The sequence below is a fragment of the Ambystoma mexicanum genome, chromosome 9, assembly GCF_040938575.1.
Source record: "Ambystoma mexicanum isolate Mex_15411 chromosome 9, UKY_AmexF1_1, whole genome shotgun sequence".
NCBI lineage: Eukaryota > Metazoa > Chordata > Amphibia > Caudata > Ambystomatidae > Ambystoma > Ambystoma mexicanum.
In genome coordinates this window covers 370842023-370868028 of record NC_090931.1, presented here as the reverse complement: position 1 = coordinate 370868028, position 26006 = coordinate 370842023, and the positions used below count along the sequence as shown (strand labels likewise).

Genomic DNA, 26006 nt, shown 5'->3' with positions numbered 1-26006 from the left:
TGCACGGACCCACCTGATGTACCGAGATGCTGGTTTAGACTTTATTAGTCTTAAACGTTTACTATTTTGGGTTAGATTGCGCCCACACGTCACTCAATCTTTTATTCGGGACTTCTCAGCTAATGAAACCTGTGCTAAAGGTCACTGGCTACATTATCTTAAATAGGAGTTCAATTTGCCAGTTCTAACCGAATTCTTTGTTCCCTCTTCGGGTGCTTTGAAACAGTATATTCTTATTGTATATGTGCCCAAGAAGCAAACAATAAATACATATCAAAGCAGCTAAAGTAGACACTGAAGTGACACGTTAAAGCTCTAGATTTCTTGAACTGAACAAAAAAAAACGCGTCATGACGTGGAGGTGCGCAGGATCTGAGTGGCACACAATTTGAATGTTGACCTACATTTCGCAAACCACAATGATGTGTGCTGGTGGGAGGATTGGCGTAAGCGCTGTCTGCTGTTCAGTCTTAGGGCTAATTGTCTTCTAAACGCCCGCCCGTGTAAACATGTCGGTCCACAGACTTGTATCTTGTTTTTTGATGGTATGACGGTGGGAGATCTTATGCTCTTTTTAATGTTTTGTCCTTTACTAAAGGTATTGAGGAAAAAGCACTTAATCCCATTATTAGGGGAGGCTCTTTGCAAGACTGTTATTGATGCCAAAAACATGTATATTTGCTACCTAGCAAACAAGTTGCTAATTGTATATTCTTAGATTGAAATAACATTTGTATCCGGCGAGGGTCAACCAGAATGTAACAACCATTCTGATTGGCCCTCGCCAGAGCTTTGCCCAGCTGGGAATCCCTCAGCCGGAATTCCACTCCTTTGTTCCAGTTGGGGGGCGTGGCATCCCCTCACCCAATGAGGAGGCTCAAAGCACGGCCATCCCCACTCCGAGCCGCCACTTGGCTGGAGGCCTCCATCGTCCTCTCGCCGGGGATTCAGGTAAGATTTTGGAACAAAAACAATGCTATTAGTACCCCAGACTGGCGGGCTGAGGTACTAATAGCGATAAACACCTTGCCGCGAGGGCATTACTGAGTCAGGTAATGCCCCGGGGCCTTCGTTAAGGCCCTTGCTTCGCTCAAAATGCCCCCACGGCTCAGGGTTTATTGCTTAATTAATACTGTTGGATAATTGTGCTCCTAATTAACTAGCTAAATAGTGTTCATAGCTAGTTACGTTTTTTAATGGTTTTATGTATTTAAGTTTGTCTCATTTGCATCTATTAAGTTCTTCACTGATTTACTATCTTGTATTGTGTCTGTTGTTCTTTTAGGAAGGTCTTTTGAAATACATGTAAAACCTACCTACCTGCCAACTTGAATTACCATTCACTTGCTTCTATGATATGCCACCCTTCAACTCTGCAACTATTTACGCCTTCCTTTGCTGTACACACCACCCTCACCTTCCCAGGGAAAACCTAATTCCTTCCGACCTGACACACTACTCAAACACATTGCACGCTACGTCCCTCTAACCTGATCCCCAAATTCTCAGGCCACTTACTCTTCTCGTCCCCATAACCTCCTACATTGCTGCTATTTGTGCCAACACGTCCATCTTCTAACAGCTCCCCCTTTGTTTCTTCCCCTTCTATAGGCATCCGGCGATACCTCACAGCCATGGCTGTCAAGGCTCTGCAGTTGGCTGGATTGGCTCTTGGTGTGTTGGGCCTGGTATTCACCGTCGTGAGCTGCACTATGCCCATGTGGAAGGTCACGGCCTTCATTGGCTCAAACATCATCACCGCGCAGGTCTTCTGGGAGGGGCTCTGGATGAACTGCGTCTTTGAGTCCACCGGGGAGATGCAGTGCAAGATATATGACTCCCTGCTGGAGCTCCCCTCAGACCTCCAGGCGGCAAGGGCACTGGTCTTAGTTGCCGTTGCCATGGCATTCTTGGCCATCATGGTGGCCATCATGGGGGCAGAGTGCACCAAGTGTGTCGAGGACGAAAGCGCCAAAGCCAAAATCTCCATTGCTGCTGGTATCGTCTTCCTCTTGGCCGGGATTGTGATTCTCATTCCGGTGTCATGGACAGCCAATAACATCATCCGCGACTTCTACAACCCACTGGTGCCCGACGCCATGAAGAGGGAGCTGGGGGCCTCACTATACATAGGCTGGTTGGCCGCTGGCCTGCTGCTGTTTGGTGGTGCCCTCCTCTGCTGTTCATGCCCACCCAAAGAAAGCAAGCCATACCCTGTTTCATACAGGGCAGGGAAGCCCTCCACCATAGGGAGCCACGCGCTCAAGAATTATGTGTGAGCCAAAAAACGCAGACCAAGTCCCATGATGCCATCCATGGACAGGGCACTATGCATCCCTGCTTGCCACAAAGCTACAGGTTGATGGGAATTGGCACAATGGGTCTAACAGAATGGAAGTAGCTGTGCACACCCCAAACTCCCATCAACACTGAACATTTCACCTTGACTTTCTCTTGAACGGGCTCCATCCACATTGGTTCAGACTATGAAGGAAACTGCACCGACTACAAGGAAACACAGAAATATCAAGATGCACAAACACACACGTACTCCCAGTCTCATGCAGTGGGCTGACTGCAGCCTTCCAGAAACCCTTTCTCCTAAGGAGTGACCATCTACTAGGTGCCACTCCCTGCTGCGTCTTTTTACTCCCTGCCAATCTCTGTCAAGATTATCTTCTCCCTCAGCCAGGTACCAGCTGTGACTCCATGCCCTGTCAATCTATTTCCTTTGCCAGGTAATAGATGCCACTCTCTGATGTGTTTATCTTCTCCCTCGGCCAGGTACTAGCTGCCATTCCATGTCCTGTCCATCTACTTCCTCTGCCAGGTACTAGGTGCCACTCCCTGTCGTGAGTATCTACTCCTTTGGCCACATACTAGGTGCCACGCTAAATCCTGTCGATCTACTTACTCACTCAGCCAGATACCAAGTGCCACTTCATGTCGTGATTATGTACCCCCTAAGCCAAGTACTATATGGCACTCCTCCCTGTCGTGCCCATCTACTCTCTTGGCCAGGTACTGAGCGTCACTCTTGGTGTGCTCATCTACTCTCTTGGCCAGGTACTGAGCGTTATTCTTGGTGTGCCCATCTACTCCCTCGACCAGGTACTGAACGTCACTCTCCGCGTGCCCATCTACTCTCTTGGCCAGGTACTGAGTGTCACTCTTGGCGTGCCCATCTACTACCTCGACCAGGTACTGAGCGTCACTCTTGACGTGCCCATCTACTCTCTTGGCTGGGTACTGAGCGTCACTCTTGGTGTTCCCATCTACTCTCTTGGCCAGGTACTGAGCATCACTCTTGGCGTGCCCATCTACTCCCTCGACCAGGTACTGAGCGTCACTCTTGTCGTGCCCATCTACTCTCTTGGCCAGGTACTGAGCGTCACTCTTGGCATGCCCATCTACTCTCTTGGCCAGGTACTGACCGTCCCTCTTGGCGTGCCCATCTACTCTCTTGGCCAGGTACTGAGGGCTATTCTTAGCATGGCCATCTACTCTTTTGGCCAGGTACTGAGTGTCACTCTTGGCGTGCTCATCTACTCTCTTGGCCAGGTACTGAGCGTCCCTCTTGGTGTGCCCATCTACTCTCCTGGCCAGGTACTGAGCGTCACTCTTGTCGTGCCCATCTACTCTCTTGTCCATGTACTGAGCGTCACTCTGAGCGTGGCCATCTACTCTCTTGACCAGTTACTGAACGTCTCCCTTGGCATGACCATCTACTCTCTTGGCTAGGTACTGAGCGTCACTCTTGGCATGCCCATCTACTCTCTTGGCCAGGTACTGAGTGCCACTCTTGGTGTGCCCATCTAATCCCTCGACCAGGTACTGATTGTCACTCTTGGTGTGCCCATCTACTCTCTTGGCCAGGTACTGAGCGTCCCTCTTGGTGTGCCCATCTACTCCCTCAACGAGGTACTGACCGTCACCATTGGCATGCCCATCTACTCTCTTGGTCAGGTACTGAGAGTCACTCTTGGTGTGCCCATCTACTCCCTCGACCAGGTACTGAGCGTCACTCTTGGCGTGCCCATCTACTCTCTTGGCTAGGTACAGAGCATCACTCTTGGCGGGCCCATCTACTCCCTCGACTAGGTACTGAGCGTCACTCTTGGCTTGCCCATCTACTCTCTTGGCCAGGTACTGAGCGTCACTCTTGGCATGCACATCTACTCTCTTGGCCAGGTACTGAGCGTCACTTTTGGCGTGCCCATCTACTTTCTTGGCCAGGCACTGAGCGTCACTCTTGGCGTGCCCATCTACTCTCTTGGCCAGGTACTGCATGTCAGTCCACCTCTCGTCTATCCACTTGCTCAGCCAGGCAGTAGGTTTCATTCCCTGGAATATTCATCTACTCTCTCAACCCGCTACTATGTCTCACTCCTTGTAGTGTCTGTCTACCCCCTCCCAGGTACTGGTTCTTAGCTGCTAGCATGCTTTTCTTCTCCCTTGACCCAGCAGTAATGCAGGAAGGAACAAGACATCAAGAAATGCACAGCACACCCTCTGCTGCCCAGGGTGAAGCCAACTGGAGCCACACTGGCAAAAGAAGCTCCCATCCTTTGCTAGCCCGGATGCAGCCAACTGGAGCCACCATGGCAGAAGAACCTCACGTCATCTGCTGCCCAGGATGAAGCCAACTGGAGCTACCATGGCAGAAGAACCTTGCGTCCTCTGCTGGCCCGGATGAAGCCAATTGGAGCCACCATGGCAGAAGAACCTTCCGTCCTCTGCTGCCCAGGATGAAGCCAACTGGAGCCCCCATGGCAGAAGAACCTTCCATCCTCTGCTGCCCAGGATGAAGCCAACTGGAGCCACCATGGCAGAAGAACCTTCCGTCCTCTGCTGCCCAAGATGAAGCCAACTGGAGCCACCATGGCAGAAGACCTTCCGTCCTCTGCTGCCCAAGATGAAGCCAACTGGAGACACCATGGCAGAAGAACCTCACGTCATCTGCTGCCCAGGATGAAGCCAACTGGAGCCACCATGGCAGAAGAACCTTGCGTCCTCTGCTGGCCCAGATGAAGCCAACTGGAGCCCCCATGGCAGAAGAACCTTCCGTCCTCTGCTGCCCAGGATGAAGCCAACTGGAGCCACCATGGCAGAAGAACCTTCCGTCCTCTGCTGGCCCGGATGAAGCCAACTGGAGCCACCATGGCAGAAGACCTTCCGTCCTCTGCTGCCCAAGATGAAGCCAACTGGAGACACCATGGCAGAAGAACCTTCCATCCTCTGCTGGCCCAGATGAAGCCAACTGGAGCCACCATGGCAGAAGACCTTCCGTCCTCTGCTGGCCCGGATGAAGCCAACTGGAGCCACCATGGCAGAAGAACCTTCCATCCTCTGCTGGCCCAGATGAAGCCAACTGGAGACACCATGGCAGAAAAACCTTCCATCCTCTGCTGCCCAGGATGAAGCCAACTGGAGCCACCATGCAGAAGAACCTCCCATCCTCTGCTGGCCCGGATGAATTCCCTTCTCATTTCCTGGAGTGGCTAAAAAGCTTTATGTTGAAAATAGACACGGTGTGTTTGCATGAGTGCATTATGTGCCCTTTCCATGATCAACCACGTACCACCATTTTAGGAGTAACGTGTTCATACAGTAGTGATGCTACCATTGGAAGAGTTAATTGCTCATGCCTTCTTTTGACAGCACTGTGTCTGCCAAGGGTTATGGAGAAACAATACATGTACCAGTTGGGCACCACTCCCTTCATTGTTGATAATGGACACCGCTCGTCCCTGTCTGCAGCCAGACCCGGAAGGTCCAATTCTCCAAGGGACAATCTGGACATCACATGGAAGGTCAACTGGTCCCTAGTCTCTCGTCCAACCGGTTTGAATGACATTAGAAAGAAGATGGACACCCAGTGCCAACCAACTTGAAGTGCTGTGGAGCTGTGCATGAGACTAAGCATGTTCAGAGTTTGGTGCTGTTGATCCCAAAGGTCATTGCACCTTTTCAACAGCTACCTGTGTGTAACAGTGATCCCATAATGAACCCCAAAGACTAGCGCAACTTCAGACAACTTGCGTGCCAATGAGCATGTGGCGGCATGGATTGCGAAATATCGTAGCACGTGCTCTGTGTCCATAATGCAAACCCGGGCACAGAGGCGGGGACTGTAGAAGGATTCTCCCCACATAAGAGAGGGGCACCTGCCACCCTAGGCATGGCCTTCACCACATGAGAGACAGGCATTGGTCAGCCCAGGCATGGACATCATCACCACATGAGAGGGAGGCAACTGTTAGCCCAGGCAGATGCATTATTACCACGTGGGAGGGGGCATCTGTCAGCCCAAGCAGGGGCATCATTGCCTCATGAGAGGGGGCATATGCTAACTCCGGCAGGGGTATTATCGCTACATGAGAGAGACATCAGCTGGCCCAGGCAGGGACATTCTCATCACATGAGAGGCGGGCATCTTGTGCTGGAACTGGTAGAGCACAGGACAGTCTGTAGAGGCACAGTGCCAGTGCCTTATGGCCATGTGAAAGATAAGCACCGTGGCAGTACCACTGATAGGGAACATGGTGGTGACAGAGAAATTGCATCATGATAGGGCCAACCACTGACATATACCCGGAAGTGTCAGAGATGAACATACCTTTTTTTGTTTCATATCGTCTTGATGCCAGCGAATAAAATCATGGATGTGGCCTGGGGTAGAATTGAATGATGCTGGCAGTGACCGAATAAATAGCATGGCTGTGCCAGAGATACAAACACGGGCATGTGCACAATATTACAGTGGTTGTATCACAGATAAGACGTTCTGATGTTGCAGACAAATAACAGAAGATTTTTGGCTGTGGCAGAGATAGAAGAGAATGGCTGTGCCAAATATATTACAAGCTTGGCTATGCCCAAAGTGGAGCAGAGATAGAAACCCATTGCTCCACTAATGGTAGAACAGCATGCCTATGTCAATAACTGTGCCAGATGTGGAACCAAATAATGACTGTGCAAATGATAGAACATGTTAACTGTGTCAAAGATCAACAAGAAGGGTTATTCCAATAGCCAAAGACAGAATAGCAGCACAGTGCCAATGATAAAACAGCATGGCTGTGCCACAGAGAAAAGCCATGTCAGACAAAAGGATTATCACGGCTGGGCAACAGATAAAACATCACACTGGTGTGCATACATAGACAATTATAGTGGTGGCGCACATCTTGGAGGTGCCAAACATAGAAAATTATGTTGGTGAGCTGCATCACAGTGGTGCCAGATGTAGAGTATTATTGTGGTGCTGCACATCACAGTGGTTCCATACCTATACCATTACTGTAGTGCCACACATTATGGTGGTGCCAGACATAGACTATGATTGCGGTGCTGCACATCTCTGTGGTTCCAGACCTGTGGTGCCACACACCATGGTGGTGCCAGATATAGACTATGATTGTGGTGCTGCACATCACAGTGGTTCCAGACCTATACCATTACTGTGGTGCCACACATCATGGTGGTGCCAGACATAGACTATGATTGCGGTGCTGCACATCACAGTGGTTCCAGACCTGTGGTGCCACACACCATGGTGGTGCCAGATATAGACTATGATTGTGGTGCTGCACATCATGGTGGTGCCAGACATAGACTATGATTGTGGTGCTGTACATCATGATGCTACAAGTGGTTAGGTCAACCTCAACAAGCTTCTAAATAGTCAGCCCACAAGGCCAGAAAGTATCACATCACAGATGGGAGTGCATGTTTAGATGAGCATAGTTGTGTAAAGCCTGCCTGCACAATGCAACACACGTACATTCCTGAACTGTCTCAAAGTTAACGAAATATATAATGACATTTAAGTTACTCCGGGAAACACCTCCTGTAACCTTCTATCGAATCATATCTAATCAACACTGAAACTGAATCAAAAGATTGTAAAACAAAATATAAGAAAAAGTATTAAAAATCTAGGAGCGAAAGCCTAAGGGTGGGGAAAAATGGATCGGGAAGTAACAGCTCAGCAAATAAATTGAGACCTGGAAACGGGTCTGAGGAAAGAGACAGGAAAGATATGATGGGCAGAAGTGAGACAGAAGCATTGTGGGATTGAAGGGGGGCGAAGGTAAAACAGCATAAGAGAGGGGCGACAAGTCATAAACTGTACAGAAGAGGGTGGAAATATGGGACTTATTACTAGGAAGAGCAAAAGAATCGAGTTTGAGCAGGCCAGTGGCACATCCAAGGAATGGCCTGCGGTGGCAGGTGCTACCCCTTGAATCTGATTGGCTAGCCCAGGTGCCACCCCATTATCCTAAACTATGATCACTGTGTGTGTGTGTGTGCTCGTACTTCATGCCACCCCTGCATAAGTCAGCGCCCCACTTTGGCCATCCCAGTCAAAAGAGTCTGGGACGCCACTGGAGCAGGCAGCAGCCGCCTCCAATCCCAGCAGAGATCGAGAGTGTTATTGGGGGGCAGCCATGCCTGGTCCTCCTACCCAGCTCACGTGACGCAGGGAGGCTACTTGTGGGGCCTTATTACAGCATAAAGTACCATCCTTGAGCACTCTCGTGCTTTGATTCTGGACATTGTGCACTTTTGTACCGGGAAACAGGGTATCTTTATTATCAGGGTAAATACTGATTTCTGCAACTAATTTAAGTAATCTACTTCAATTACAGAATTTCAGATAAGTAAACATTTAGCACAATAATAACAATATGTTAATCAATACGTTATCAGAGGCGTATGACTAAGGTACTCCAATATATAGCCCATTACTTCCTTGTACACTAGGTTGTCTTAGAGGCCTTTAAGTCTCTTAAACAAACACCGAGTATCCACGAAGCCCCATTGTTTACAGAAAATGTCCTTTATCAGATCAGATTTTTTTATTACAAGATGTATAAAGCAGTCCATTCACGTATCTAATAGAGAGTGGGTGACAAACACCCCATTAGTTGGAATGAAACCAGGTGTGGGTGTTAGTTTCAGCAGCATTAGCTGTCTCTGAGAGAAAGCAGTAGCACAGCAACCACATTGCCTTCTAGTGGTAAAAGTGGATGCTTTCAACTAATTGCTACCTACATTCTTAGCCTTTAATGTCTACACATTGATGCACTGTTATTACCAGTCACATGCAAAATCCTCCTAGATTTCTTGAAGGTGATATCCCTGATTAGTTCCCGGCGAGGGACAATGAGCTTGCTAAAAGTAAGCTCATTGGCCCACGCCATGTTGTTACCAGCCCTGATAAAGCCTTTGTCAGGCCAGTCACAGCTGCTTCCTGGCCACCATGGAAAGGGAGAAGGGGCAATGTGTAGTCCCTTCTCCCCGTTTCCTGGAGGCCATCTTTTTTGTTTACTTTTTTTTCAATGGCGGCCATAGGAAGGTAGAAGGGACAACAGGTAGTCCCTTCTCCCTGTTCTGTGGCAACCATTATTTTTGTTTTCACTTGCTAGACACTGCAGGCGTCTTGCAACTTATAAAATACACTATTAGTACCCCAGTCTAATAGCAATAAGCCCGGAAAGTGGCAAGGCCGCCATTGCTCGGGCTTATTGCTTAAGCAATACCAATTAGTCTGCCTTATAGCTGGGGAATATGGCTTGGTGTGTCCTGGTCCAGATTCTATATTTTTATCATATTAGTGACAAACAACCAATGAAAGACTCTAAGCTGTTCAGAGAACATTTGTATGCTTCTGCTCCTTGCGATTCTGTTTTGTTTTGTTTTGATTTGATGGCTTCTGCCACTTTCCCGCTCACACCTTTAGTTTTGGCCACTCGGGCCACCGCAAAATCCCTTCTTATTTTAGCAAGCGGGTTCAGTCTTCCATATGGCAGGCCTTGTAAGGCTGCGGATTCCACTGTCAGCCCCAAAGCCCACCCAAGGCTAGCCATTTGCCACACATTCTTGCAGGAATGAGCAAAGGTGCCAGACTTGAAATCACTGCTCAAGAAACTAGGGCTTCACACATCAATACTCATTACATTCTATGCATCTCCCCATGAAGAAAGCAGTGGTTAACCACTTAAGTTCTCCATACTTCAAATCACACTGATCTGCTACCATGTTAATGCGTGCTCGGTACATATAACACCTTAGCGATGGCGCTAACTGGACTTCCTCTGATTAACTATCTTGTTGGCTCACCCTCCTTGATACAAGGCCATTTAAAAAAATGCCCAGATGTGATAGGGGTTAGATCGGTCTTCATACTGCGAGCCATACTCGCGACTGCTTCAACGTCTTTCAGCGTACACACATCCCTGCACGGCCCACCTTACCTCCCGCCTGCTACCACCTGCAGAGCGCTGTGGTCAGTAGACTGGTTCCTTGGTGAACGTGGAAACGCAGCTCTGCAACGTCAGAACCATGCCCGCCTCAGGCACCATGGAAAAGTCTTCCTAGCCGACACAGATTTCCATGTGCCCCGGAGACTGCAGAGGATCTCTCTGGATTGCATGCATACTGAAGTGCTTTTACAACATGCCCAGTCGGCTCTGAACATTCTTAACATCCTACTGCCCAGCTCCTAGCGGGACACCTATTCTCATTAGACCACCGGTATTTTCTGCCTGGCTACAAGGATCTGCAGAATCTTTACCTGTCCAGTTATATCCTCCTTTCTAACCTTTGCTACTATGTCAGAAGACGCAGTATCTTCTACCAGTCCTGTCACAACAGCAAGACCTATGCATTATGTTCAAACGGACGCTCTTTCATTGCAAGCGCTCTGCTGACTCCAGCTAGGTTTCTGCTTTATTAATGTAATAATAGAAATGAAAAAAAAACCTACCCTTTCCTACAACAGACACTCGCAATTTAGGGCCCAGGTTAAACGAGAAGGATGCCTTCTTTCTGGCGTGTATACATCAATCACATTGGGTCACAATATGATGAGCTCAAAAAGATAATTTTCTATTTCTATGTATTTATAGAGCGCCAAAGCCCTCAGGCAGCCATTGACAGTGTTTGCAGCGGCATCTGCTCCAGATATGATCTATGATTTCCCGGATGAAATGATCACCATAGTTGATGATCTCCGTTAGATCTTGAACGACAATTTCACCTCTGCTCCATACTAGCAAGCAAGCCAATGGTGAGACAATGGAGAATTTCACAATTCACATAATGTCAAAAATAGTTGCCATTGATATTTTTATGAGGGAGCTCAGATATCTCATATAATCACAACGTTCCAGAAGAAACGTCTGCAACAATTCTACACCTTTGAGGAGATATTGCTCATGATCCAAACTGCCATAGCCATCGACTTACAGATGCAAGGAGTGGACAAGGGGTATGGTCATTGGCTGTGGCACCCTTACATCAATTAACAACAGCACCAAATCAAATCAGGCACCTGGGAAAGACCTGCTACACATGTAGCTACAATTTCCCACATGAGGGCTCGAAACCTGCAACGGGCCAGTCTTGCACTACGTATGAACGCGAAAATCATTTCAAGGGAGTATGTCATGCTTCCAGGTCGTCTAGACCTCCAACTTTCTCCTAAAAAATCCTTCTCATAGAAATCCATGTGCTTTCCACAAAGTGAAATGGATAGAATATGCTCACTAGAATGCAATAAACAATCTTCACAATGTCATCACTACACGCTAAATCGCAAACCTATACAGAAACACTGTTGAAGACTACATTATCTCTCTTCGAAGACACCTTCCGACAGTGATTAAAGTTCTTCATCTTTGGAGACCGTAAAAAAGGATGCGTGTTCACACTTGAAAACTAGCCAGCTGTCGGACACAGTCCCATATTGCTGCCCAATATCGCGATCAACCCAATTGAATTTTCGATACAATCAGGAGCCAGGGTCAGCTTCATATGGGAAAAGGAATGTGCTAACCTGCCACAACCACCAAGACTACAATTCTCAGCAGCACATGCCACTGACATTTTGCTGCATGTTGTCTGCCACATGCTCATGTAAAAACCACACTGCAAAGGTACAACTCTGCATTACCAAGACCGCGGCACATAGTGCCTGCATCCTCAGCTTCAAAACCGCTCTGCAAATGGGCCTTGTCCACATCCACGACCACATGATGACAAAACATTTGATTGATTCCATAGACAAAATGTACAGACTCTTCCCTTCTTTATTTTGAGGTTTAGGAAAGTTACAAACAACTGCCATATTCCGATACATATTGACATTTCCTCCAAACCCTTAGCACAACACTACAGAGGCATAGCTTTCAACATCCCACCATCAGGAGCAAGATGAAGATGAACCATGGCCATTGTGCGAACAAGACATCATTCAGCCAACTAGAGGGCCTACACCTTGGGTCTCTTCCATTGTTCACGTCCCCAAAAAGAGTTCAAAAAAACTTTCTAGGGAAATAAGTGGCTCGGCTTTGGCATATTTTCTGCTGCTGAAATCTTTCAAGAAGAGATCAACAAAGTAATCTGACACATTCCCAATGGCTTCAATTACACTGATGACATGCTTGTATTCGGGAAATCACAAGAGACACATCACATCGCACAGCATAGAGTTTGCCTGGCTCTTGAAAACGCTAATCTAACCTTGAATTGCGTAAAATGTGAATTTGGAAAACACATTTTAACATTTTTCAGCCACAGGAAAAAGAAGTTTAACCAGACCCTGAAAAATGAATAGCCTTGATGACCACCCCCAACCTGCAGCATCTGACTGCACTACTCTTTTTCAGTTACATGTCTTTATACCGAATATTTTATATTGAATTAACATATCTTGAATATTTTATAATGAAAAATGTTATAGTGAATGCACTTTTTTTTGTTTTTGTTGGGGGGTCCCCCCTGAACTCCTGTTCCCACCCCTAAAAACACAACCCAACCATTTGCCAAAAATAGTTAACCCTTTACCCCACCCCTAAATGCATTCTATATAAAATGTTTTGTTATACAAGTTTCGATATATAATCATTCAATATAAAATATTTCAATATAAAGACTGCATACCCTCTTTTTCCTGGGCATGACCAGCTAATATGCCAGAAACGTTCAAGTTTTGCTTCGATCAATGCCACCTTTGAGTAATTAACCAGAAAAAGGCATGATTTTGTCCAGTCCCGTGACTGTCAATCTTTCCTCAGTGACATTCAGTGATACATTGCATCTTCTGTTTGCATGTCCAGTTTTGATGTGAACCTCAACACAGAAGTGACCATGGATGCCAGCCCGGCAGGGCTTCTCGCGATCCTTGCACTATGTGAATATGACTCCAACTCTCCCAGGTGTGCTGTGCCTTGTGTCAGTAGGATGTTACCATCCACTGAACAACCAAACTCGCAATCTGAGAAGGAAAGCCTTGCATTTGTGTGGGCGTGTGAATGTTTCCACCTGGGTACCAGTGCCTAGCTCTTACCATTGTCCCCATGGTGTGGTGGTGCCCCTACTTCTGCCCTCCTGTGGTGTGTGGCTTTTCACAGGGAACACCACGTGACCCCTATTTTGGCACAGGGACGTCCTTGTGATGTCTTGGGAGTGCTTGTTGGCTGGTCCTCCTGTTTCACTTACCCTTCTCCCTCCCTCTTGAGTTAGCTACCCCTTCCCATTGACCACCCTTACCAATGTGGAGTCCCGTACCGTGGAACCCACACCACAATACCATGCGCCAAGCCCATGAGGTGGGTGAGGGACCTCTCCTGAACCCAAACAGAGGAGGGTACGGAATCTGACAGTTGGAGAGTGAGAAGAGGTGAACGGCATAAGGAAAACGCCAGAGGGAGAGGGGGATTGTGAGGGAGAAAAGAACAGAGGCTTGTAAGGTGGAAAAGTGAGATAGGAATGGGGTGTCAAAAGGAGGATAGGCAGACTGAAGAAAGAGGCCGAGGGAAGAATTAATGGGAGGTCGAAAGGAAGTAATGCGCTGTACAAAACGGCAAACCCAATACTGACACCCTCCTATTGTAAACACTATGCTGCTCTCGAGCTCGCTTCGCGCTTTAAGCAAGAAAAGAAAAGAAAATAGAATAAGAAAAGTACAAAGTAGGATAAGATTGGGAGGAGGGGAGAAAGAGAGTATACAAAGGTGATAAAGATCAGAAAGGGAGATGGAGTGCAAGAAAGAAAGACAGAAGGAGAAACAACGAGGGGATCAGGAACAGCGGGTTCAAGGAGGAAGGCTCACCAGTTTTCTTAAACACATTACCATGACAGACTCATTTTCACAAGAACATCGTGTAATGTCGCTATGGCCGTGTGAGGGTAATAATTGCTTTTGGCCTCATGTTGCTTCATCTCTTGAAAGAAGGGCGTGCCTGAAGTGCATCACAATTCTTTACACAACTTGATATATCTGATATATACATTATATATCCCTGGCAGTGACTGCTCGTGCAGGCTCTGTTAAATGATATCCGAGGCATGTGACTTGCTATTTCAGTATGTCTTGGAACGCTAAGCTAAATGACCAAAATGACCAATAAACGCATTACATAGCTTATTATTGTTTTATTCTTGTATGGTAGACATGTAAACGGTTCATGTTTTATCTCTGTTTTAATTACTTCATGTATGATCATGTATGTGTGTTATTCTTTATTGGCAGATGATCAAGGTTCTGAAATGAGATTAAATAGTATTGCGTTCTATAAATCTTCCTTGTTGCCTGGGTTTGTGTCAATGCTGTGACGATGTCGGTGATTGGGGGAGACTGATATGTTTGGGATATTTCTTCTAAAGAAAAGCTGTGAAAGATAGATAGTTACTCTGGGTAAGTCTCTCGTAACCAGGACTAATGTCTGGCAGAGGGACTCCCAGGACCCCCATTGGTAATTTGGTGAGCGGGGGAGGGACAGTGTGTGTGCAGGGTACAGACATGAAGTGAATACTGTTAAGCTCCCTCTTCTACTGGAGCCAAGGATTTCGACATAGGATAAAGAAATGAATGCTGCCAGCGGATGCCCGCGTTGCCTATGTGGAGTCAGCCACGGTCTGGTCTTGGGTGGTGATTCCTGTTCTGGCTCTCAGGTTCCAGAGCCGGAGGTGTCTGAGTGTTAAACGATAGAGAAGGAACAGCACATTGCATCCATAAGAAAGAGTTTTATTCGCAGTGATCCAAAATTACTGTGTTTCGCCCAGGACAGCACTTTCTCAAGGCTACAGTACATAAACATACAACCAATCTGTAAAATGTGATTTCACTCATAACAAATGGAGCTGGAAAAATGTGGCACTGCCATGGGTGCAAAATGAGTGTTATCTTTTGCTAACTTGTTTATGGGTGCTTTTGAGAACCAACATTTTCCAATGATACACAGAGAATTTTCATGCTTAATATCACACTGTGGGCCTGCTACATTAATGCAATACTGATTATTTGGGAAGGGAGGCTAGCACAGGCATGCTGGTGTTGGAAGCAAGACAACGCATAGCAACAGAGGTTCGAATCCCGGATCTATGCTTAGAAACCGCACTCGGGTATTAAGCAAGTTATAAAAAAACAATTAAAATAAAACAAATAAAAGGGAGGAAAAAAGCACCAATGACACATACCAACCACCTCAACTATAATCTGCATTATTTAGGAATTAAAAATCCTTAGCACCTGAAAGGCACCCTTTTTTTCCAGGACAGGTACCCAGGAAGTGTGAGGCTAGGACCCGGATGGAGTTGAAAAACGAGGAGAAGAAATGTGTGAAGGGAGTGATTCTGCAAAGTGAGCCACCCAGCATGATGATGGTAAGCCCAGGTGGGGGAAGATCTAGGTAGGTTGTGGAAGGTGTTTGTGTAAAAGAGCAATACATAAACATGCTTGAACAGTAGTCTAGTCTACTGAGAACCAGAATAAGAGTTTGGCAAAGCGGCATGCAGGTGTGTGCTGACACACCTGACATTTGGAAGGTTGTTCCTGGTTACAGTGATAAAGTTTGAGTTTTCTGTCAAAGAGAACCCATACATTTGTGAGCTTTGTGTGATGGTGTGAGGAGGACAGGAGGAAAGCAGAGTGTTGTTGGCGTAAGAAAATGCAGTGCCATATGAATCAACTTCCGGGGAACCAGTGGTCCAGGGATGAATATCAGTTTCTAAACCATCAATCAGCCCCACACCTCTAGTACACTAGAAGGGATCCTAACAGATTGGAAACACAAGTCAATTATAAACCTCCTTGTCCAATTTTGGTAACGTGGACGGAACGGCAGGCTTATCTCTGCAAGGTCGTGGATCGTTGGTAGTTGCAACAAAGCGGAAATACAATTATTACTGAATGATAAAAGGGACTGTCCAGTCCAGGTTGTATAAAAATATCTACTTTATTATTACTACACCAGACAGTTCTAGTGCACTACAAAATACAGCCCACCCTGTTAAGGAACACAGAGGACAGACAGTTTCAAGAAGGAAAGGGATGCACTCTGGGTACTGACAGGATGGTAGTTGGCAAAGCAATCAGTCTTAACTGTTCAAGGTTATTTGGTATCAGCACCAAGGGAGCAACGGGTCATACATGTCACTACGGGCCTTTTGGAGAAGGACCAGGGAGACAGAACCACAATGTACCTGGTGCTTGACAGGTTCTTGATGCTATGAGCGAAACTCCCCGACTGGCAGAACACCTAAGATCCTACATAATGCAGTAGTTATCAACATTAATAGTTTTACTGACCTAAAAATGTTGTTACTGAGTAGTTATTTTGAATGCAGAGGACTAGTGCGAGGCCAAATATTCCAGGTTATACCTTAAAATACAAACAATAAAAACAAGGTTCTCTGGGCAGGGTCGGCCTGGGGCATAAAATTGTCTCGGACAGCAACGAAAAAGTGACCCACAGTTGCAAATGGGAAATAATTCCTTTTGTGACAGACTGTTTTAGCAGTACCCAAGCAGGAGTTTCTGATAAAACGTGATGCAATTTGTGCCTTGCAAAGAATATTTATTCAGCAACACAGGTCAAAACTATTAGCCCAATAGTGAAGTAACCCATCAAACTTTCCTCCTCCAGCTGAGGCAGGCGTGGAGGGATGTCAGAGGTGTAGCTTGGACATCATGGTATGGTAGGCCTTTAAGTGAGATCCTAAATTGAGGGTGGGCGTGGCCTAAGTATGTGTGTACTTAGGCCACCCCCCTAACAAGAGAACCCCCCTCACCTACAGGCGGGGGGCTGGTGAAAGCAGGGGAGCTGGGGCGCACTGGCATTACTACCTTTGGTGTGCCCAGCCCCTCCTTTTAAGCAAAAAAAGGAGGGGCTGGGCACTCCAAATGTGTGACACCAATGCGCCCTAGCTCTCAGACGCAGCAGGCGGCCCTTTCATTCAAGGAAGGAGCCGCATAGTTAAAAACCATGGGCTCCTTCAGTGAAAGGTGTGTCTGCCGCATGATGACTCTGTACTCAGAAACAGGAGGAGAGCCGGTCCCTCCTGCCCTCCTCCTGTTTCCGAGTACAGTCATCAGGCACCTGTGAAGGGAAAGCAACCGTTATATGGGCTGTCTGCAAGTGTCACTGCTTCAGTTTACCTTTTCTTTTTTTCTAATCCTAAGTGCTGGCACCAGCAGGCAGCCCTTGTAGCCATGCAGCTTTTGCCTGCTCAGGCTGCCCCGAGGTGTCGATTTGGCTGGGGCTAGTCGGGGGTTGGCTCTGGCAGGCACCCGGCTTGGTGGTCTTTTCTGTAGACTGCCCCGGGCCACTTAATGCCCGGGCCTATACATTCTACTCCTGGGCGCCTGGCCTTTACCTTCTACTCCTGGGCGCCTGTGGAAGCAGTCTCTGTATGTGTTGTTCCAGTGGTCAGCCAGAACCACCACAAGCATGAATATGTGTCATGGCCTGGCTGAACACAAGAGAGTTCTTGCCCTCATACCACACATTGTCTACAACAAAGGATTTCGTACGCATTTTTGGGGGAGTTTTGTGCAGTGTCACAGACAGTGGTAACCACTTCTGAACAATAATGAAAGGGGACCCCTAGAAGCCGGTAGTGGGCTTTAGAAATGGCAAGTGCGTGAGGACCCTATGTGTGTGAGGGGGGCTGGAGGGTGTGAGGTGCATGGTCCTGGGGCGGTCACGGGAGGGCGGGGGAGTGGTACATTTGACACTGTGGCCAGAAGGGTGTGCAGGGGTGTCACTAGGGGGGGGCTAGAGGGGCTATAGCCCCAGATCCTTTGCTTGTAGCCCCGGATGAAGATCACGGGGCTACAAGCAAAGGCTAGCCCCGAACATTATGATGCAGGCTAGGAGGCAGCACTCACTGCAATATATTATAAGGCACACAGGTATTGAGGCCTTTTTTTAGCCGAATGTTGAGTGGGGGGGTCTTTACTGGGATTGGTTAATCTTTATATGAGATAAGCAAATCGGGTATTCTACGCTATGCTAACTTAGCTTGAGGCTCCTAAATAAGGAGTATTTTTGTTTGTTTTGCCTCACTTGTTTTCGCCACCACCGTTTACCAGATGTTGACCGGTCCACCGTAGAGGGTTATGCATTCTATTGCACAAAGCACTGTGTCCTAACCGTTCCATACTGTGTGCATCCTGTCCCATCAAAAGTAGTCCTTAGTAATGTCTGGAGTATCCTTTTGCAGAGTGTGCAGATGTGGGGTCCAGGGGCAGTAGGGTATGCTGTTTTAGCATAAATGTGCATGCACTGCAGATAAACAAACTGATTTTTTCATTACTCAGTTTACGTGGTTAGTCTCCTTCAGAACATTCTCCACCTCGATACTGGCAGAGAAAGTTGGGTGTTACTCTGCCTACAAAGGGAAGAGGTTTGTAGGGCTGGATTGAATGCAATTTTCCTACCTCCCTCATTGTACACTTGTTGATTTAGATCTAGCAATTCCACCATTTCCCATGCATGCCTCTACATAGATGCCAAGTTGCCCTTTGTCATGCGTGACACCTCAATCCAGTCCATGTTTTTCCCATTCTATGCTGGGACTTGTAGACCTTTAACCTCAATGGTAAAAACAAAACCACAAATCCCAGCGTGCAGTTTGTCCTTATTTGTTCTATGCCCTGCCAGGCTGCCTATTGGCTGTGCTTAGTACCAGTGGGGATTGTTTATTTAGTGCTGTGCGGGTCAGTGTGGCAGCAAGATGTGGGTTCATGTTATGGCCTGCACACACCCGCCCCCCCTCAATCCTACTGAAATAGCTACAAAGAGGAGCATTTATTTACGAAATTCTACCTTGTGTGTTTAAAGTACAGGTGTGAAAGGGCACAATGGGGAATGTAGCACATGAAAGCAAAGGTTCTGACTGTGGCTACCACCTGCTGGAACTCTGCAGGTGGTTTTCTTGCGCACGTGGAAACCCACAGTGGTAAACGTAATAAACGGTTAGCAGCACTAGATCTGAGTAAATGAGTTTTAACACTGGTAGCTTCTGAAAAACGTATTTAGTGTCCACTCTAACATTTCAGTGGAACCTTCCTACCTAGGCAGAGGCGCCCAAATACTAATCAGCACCCGCATTCTTATGCTGGGCACTTTACAAAATAAGATGCGCTTTAAAAACAATCTTCTTACAAATGTAGGGGCGTATGGTTAAACTAAGCTTTAAACAACATGGCCATGAGCACCCCCCCCGTCCAATTTCACATTTGGGGTTCCCCATCGGCCTTGTACAATTCATGAATACAATCCCATGTAAGTTTGGAAGAGGTGTGAAGGCAGTGTAGCAAAGTAGCAAAGTTAGACCTCCATGCAGCACCTCCACCCCAAAGGCCACGCACCTCCTTTATTCTGCCTCCCTTGTCCCGGCTTGGAAAAGAACCATGAAACATCATTCAATGTGTGTGTGTGTGTGTGTGTGTGTGTGTGTGTGTGTTTGTTCATTTTATTCATTTTTAAATTCATATACATAAATTAGTAATTGAGGCAGAAAGTACAAGCGTATTTAAACCAAACCGATTTTTTGTTGGGTAATGTTAACAAACTGTGTAAGAAGACAGACATATTTGTAAAAACTGCTCCCCCACTTGACCATGTTGTGTGAACGTGGGCAATACTTTCCTGCACTTGCTTTAGTTCCCAAATCTTCAAAAACTGGAATCTCTTAAAAACAGCCAACAGCTAGCATTGAACCCCTTTATTGAAACTATATATTTGCATAATTAGTTCCGTAAACTGCTTTTGCCCCAAAAAATGGTTTCTATTTGTCCTAGCCACCGTAACACGTATTTGACAGACTCAACTGTTTAACGCAGACTTGTAGAACTAAATCCTTTGACGTTTTCTTTATTTTGATTGTGTACTTTGTTAATTAGCTGTCTATCCAATAAGATCATTGCGACTCTGGTGAATCAATGCTTATTTTGGCCGCGTCCATTTGCTTGCACAGTGTTCTGCTTTGGCAGCACAGCCTCTTGAAGGTTTTTTGGGATTCATCAGGTTTGGTTGGACATGTGTTACTACTGACTTCTGCAATTGTATTTGCTCTCCCCTCTTGCTTCTCCACTCTTTTTGACTGCTTACTCTCTCTGTAGTCTCCTCCTCTCCCTTTCTTCCTTTTCCTATCTCCTCCCTTCCCCCCTTACTTTCTTCTATGCACTTCTCTATCAGAATTTTTCCTGGACCTAGTATGATAGCAACCTCGTCTGTCTCCTCCCCCTTTTCTTACTTGTCCCCCCCGCCAGCACTATCTGAAATGTCGTCAGGCCTAGTATGATATTAGCTTGTTTTGTTCCTCCCGTCCCTTTCTGCTCCCTCTCCATCACCCTTTGTTTTTTTTTCAGCTCTACTAGAAATGTCATCAGGCCTAGTATGGTAGTCGCCTGCCTGTTTCCATTTCCTACCGACTCTCCCCCTCCCGTCCCCCCACCCCGTACCAGCCTGGTCAAGTTGAGGCTCGCTACATTGGATAATTACATTAATTATGTCGCACCACTTTGTAAGCCCACTAGCTACCCCCTGTCAGTGCAACAACCAGCAGTAAGTGACTGTATGGTTAAGGTAGCAAACAGATATTTCTCCAGTTGCTGCTTAAATACAATTTCTCAATCCACGCCAAGTCTTTGACTGTCCTGTCCAAAGGCTTTTCTTTGATTTATATAACCTCATAAAGTATTACATAGCACTACTGGATGAATGTTCAGGTTTTGGAGTGGCAAATCTTTCAAATGAGAATGAGCACTTTGAGCATTATAGTTTGCAATAATAACGCATGAAATCGCAACGCGGCGCGTTCGTTCATATCATGTAGTTATGTGACGTCCAAGCTTACAACGGGCTCTAGCCCCGGATCTTTTACAAACCTAGCAACGCCCCTGTGGGTGGGGCTAGGGGGAAGTGGGCAACTAGGGAAGCTGTTGGGTTATGGATCATGTGTGGGCAAGGGGTAGACAGAACCAAAAGAGGCCCTTGAAATAATTAGCAAAGTGGTCCCAAATTGCACATTTTCAGCAAGCCCAACGCTTTTCCTATAAGGACATTTGGAAATAAAATAGGTAACACACACAAGAGGCCCAGGGGCCAGAGGCCTACCGGGAAATCTCCAGTGTTCAGTTCTCTATAGGCCAGGATAAGCGGGGAGGGGTTGTGGTATAAAATCCTGTTAATTTAAGGCCGCTGCATGGCGGGCCAAAAAAGGCAGCCTTTTTTGGAAGCAGCCTTTAACGGGCCCGCCACTACTCTCGGACAACGGGCACGTCAGCTGGCAGATAATTATGCCTGGGAACGCCTGCTGTGACGCACGCTCACATATTTCACCGAGTGAGTGCCCCGCGAGCGCAATTGCGTCTGTTCTGAGCTCATGGAGTGAATGGTTTACCACATCCCACTCAAAAGGTATTTTTCTCCAAAAGTGCCATTTTCTGAGGGTAAACGGGCTGTGGATGCAGATAGCTATCAAGTATAGTATTCTAGATTACTGTCGTTATGCATTTATGTTGTTGCTCCTTTTAGCATAATAACGATCAGTGATTGTTTCACATTTGTTATTTTACGCTTTACGCCAAAGCATTACGCTTTGCCGTAAAGCGCTATATAAAATCAATAAACATAAACATACATTATTAGGAAATGTGAATGACCCCGAGTAAGTTACCGCCGATGCTTGACGGTTGCGTAAACGAACCATGAGGGTTTCCGGGTGTGCCTATAGCCCGTACAGCACGGTCGATTTTTGTCTGTTTGCTGCCTGTTCGCATTTATGAGAAAGAGTACCCTCTGGCGGATTTTTAAGGTATTGCTAATGTTGACATAAATGGCTAATGTTACGCTTGTTCAAGATGCACACTGCAAATGCCTAGTGGCCCACGAGCACTGCTTCAGTATAAGGAGTCTCCTACAATTATTACTGAAATGGATGCGTCATCGGGTAATAGATTAATATCTCTCTCAAATACTTAGCTTTGGGGTAGACGCCCACGGGCCCTGGTAGAAATAAACATAACTGATAATAGTTTGTTTACATATTGTGCTTGTTACTCTTCTTCAAAGTACCAGTGTTTATAGTGGCCAACCGAGGGTACTCAATTCATCAACATTTGAAAAACGGAAGGTTGATGGCTGGAAAGTTTTTGAATTAATTATACCCTCTGACTCAGGCCAACCGTCCAGACCATCGCTTTTCAGCCTGCAAAGCACTTACAGAAGGGTAAATACAATATGCAAATCATTAAGTCGGCAAACTCTCAGATCAATGACAGAGGTTATGATTAATTCAAAACCTTCTAGGAATCAACGTTCACTATTGCTAACAAAATGCATCAACCCCACAACGACAAAACGGTGTTGGTCCTTCTGGGATCTGAACATGTGTCCTGCAGTGGGAGGATGTAAATGAAAACACTAAGATCAGTGATCATGGCGCACTGTGTTGGTCAATGAAGTTAAAAAACACTGCAAAGCTTGTAGAGACATGCTCCAAGATGATGATGAATTTGGTTGGTAATAGAATCTGATGGGGCAACAGGGATATCAAATTGGTGAATGGGACCTTAAACCATAACCTCTAGGGCTGATTTTTATTTATTTATTTGCATTTTTAAAGCGCTCACACAGCCCGGGGGTATCGCGGCGCTGTTACACCATTTTTGTCTTTGTTGTCTTAGTTGCATATTTATAACGCACTTAAATAGCTAGAGGTTTCTAACCCAGGGATCGAACCTGTGTTGCTTCGTGTCGTCTCACTTCCAAGGCGAGTACCTTGCCACTGAGCTATCCTCCCAGGACTGAGGAGTTTTTACTAAGGGCTGCAGATTGGGATTTGAAAAAAATGATCAAAGTGTTGATTCCATCTCTTATAAATGCAAAGCAAGGACGAGCAAAGAACACTATTATTAATTGCTCCAAACCCTTCGATTGCGTTATCTTACAAAGAAACAAACAATATCGTAGGGATCGGGCGGCAGTAAGAAAGAATGTGAAGCCACTTCCATATACCAGACAGAAAATGTTAATTAACTTGCCTACAAAGTATAGAAACCGGCAAGAAAATGCATAAAGCATCTATAAGAATCATTAATTGGCAGAATGTATTCTTGTGGCTAAAAATGCACAATACGGTAAGCTTCTGGCACAACTATAACAGCTTTCGGAAATCCCTTGTCTTGACAGAAATCAACCCGGTTCCACAGGTGAGTTGGACATCACACATCCAACATCTGTACTCTCCCCCAGTAAACTCAATGGCGGAGTATGATCCATCAGGGTCCTTGGTGTGAGGTCAGAATGGCATACCCTGTGGGACGCACTCGCTGCAGAGATAAACAAGATCAATTTGGAACGATTAATAGTAAAATCTCAAGCATCACGTGCTCCCGGGGCGGATGGTATCCTTAACCTGGTATTCAAGGACAACCCTATCCTTTGGGCAAGGATGTTAGAAATGTATTTTGGCTATATTATCAAGACCGCTAAAATACCAGACAGCTGACGACAATACATACTGGTCCCAATTTGAAAGATGGGCGAAAGATTCATACTATCAAGCTACAGTCTATTGGCGATGATGGATTCCAGCCAGAAACTGTTTGCTAATATATTACTGGCGCATCGAACTACCTGGTTGGAAGCAAAAAAGATCCTGAGTACCTTTCAAAGAGATTTTAGAAAGAAATACAATACTACATCCAATATTGCAATGTTACAGTCTCTAAGGGACCTAAGACCTAAAGGGAAAAACAGACTATATTGCTGTTATGTTGACTTTTCCAAAGCCTTTCATCTGCTGTCCAGAACAAGGCTTTGGTTTGAATAGAAAAAAATGGGGCATAGATCCTGTTCTGCTTTATTACATTCAATCATTGTACACAAACACATCTGTAGCTATACGTCTTAGTTCCGAGGGTTGTCTTTCAGAATACTTACCCACCCATCAGGGCTATGTTTTGGGCCCTATTTTTGAGCAGCCTTTACACAGCAGATATGGAATCGGCCTTTAAGTCTATAAGAAACGTCCCCCCTAGCATTAATGGTGTCAAAGTTATCTGTATGTCATACGCCGACACCATCGTAACAATTTATCAGACACAGATTGGCCTACAGCAAACGTTGGACTCCTTAATTATATATGCAAAAGAAAATCTAATGGTCATAAATAAAACAATGACAAGAACAATGTGCTTGCGGGATCACAAGTTGCGGCCAGAAAACCTCAATGGTATATGGAAAGTACAGCCTTAGAGAATGTCAAGTAAGTTGTGCTCTTGGGTTTTCCTACAAGGGTTAGACCTTCGGCGTCTCACTACGAGGGTTTCATATACACAAAAATGTGGAAGAGATGGCTGGCCATAAAAGTCTATATCAAGCACCGTGGTGGACAAAATATTGAAGGATTCGTCCAAATTTATAAAGCCAGTATAGTCCCTGCAATCCTTTATGCCTTAGGTTTTACCATCTGCACAGGTAACTTGGCTGGATACATTTGGGGCAAAACTATTACGTTCAATTATTAACCTGCCCAAAGGAGTTCCAGTTGAAGCCCTGAGACTCGAAAATGGTCTGCAATCTCTGTCCCCATTGTGATCGATAAAAAAAGGTGCTGTTATATTACAAATTGGGTAAAACAAGTTGTAGCTTGAACAACTTACTACAATTCCTTGGTAAAGAACTGCAGAAGGTTTGCCAGAATTATTTCATTTTGGACCTTCATATGTTCACAAAAAAATATTTGATTGAATTGGGACTTAATTTGGAAATGATCGAGGAGTGCCCTGATTTTGAAAAATAATAAAGAGAAAAACACAGGAATTGGATTTGGTCATGGGCATTAATAAACTATATGGCCTCAAAAGGTACAGGGAATTCGCATCTCACGGTTTCAAGCCACATAATTACTTACTAAATGGTCAAGTCCTGAGCTGAGGAGATGCACAATGCAACTTCACCTAAATATATTATGGACTAAAGAATTCACCAGTAAATGGAGGAAGGTAGAATAACAGGACAAGGTTTGTAGGCATTGTCTTTGCAAAGTTCAGATGAGCAGGAATATATTAACCTCTTTCGTGGCCCTGACAGGCCTCTTCATAAGAGGGTATGGAGGTTTTGTCAGCTCTACAGAAAACATAAGTGGTGACCAATTTTGGGCTACCTTGATGGGGGCCGAATTGGTTATCATGAATGTAGCGGCTTTTTATATTTGGAAGCAAACTATGAAGGATGGAATAGGGGGTGCAAGTATAAGTAGTTAGGCTGTATGGTTTGGAATGTAATTGATTTAAAATGAGCACACATTCTATTAATTTGCTGATTTTACGAGAGATCGCTTAAAATTGTTTAGTTTTTATCTTGAATTTTGTATGCTATTTTTATGGTGCTGTATTGCCATTAAATGTTATGCTGTAAATGTAAATCCTTTTTAAATGTGCAAAAAGTTCTTTAAAAATAAACTAAGTGCACAATCAAAAAAAGAAAAAAAATGAAAACAATATACTCACCCAAATGCATCTTTAGGACAACATTGAACAATATTCTATTTATACTCAGTCAACATATCACAGTAAGGTTGCTTACCATATGCCTGAATCTCCTAGCTTTACCCTAAACAATATTTATTTCATACAATACACATAAACAACAATTCAACATTAAAAGACTGATCATTCATTATAAAGTGCAAAAAAGTAA

General features: G+C 45.6%; 1 protein-coding gene across 1 annotated transcript in view; it reads left to right on the top strand.

Moving 5' to 3' along the window:
• LOC138488079 (claudin-4-like) overlaps positions 1-14435 on the top strand; it is a 229215-nt gene extending 214780 nt beyond the window's left edge. The window contains exon 3 of the mRNA XM_069614824.1: positions 1612-14435. Coding sequence (XP_069470925.1) covers positions 1635-2279 — 645 coding nt within the window. The 5' untranslated portion in view covers positions 1612-1634 and the 3' untranslated portion in view covers positions 2280-14435. The remainder of the gene's footprint in view (positions 1-1611) is intronic.
• Positions 14436-26006: the final 11571 nt, after the last annotated feature.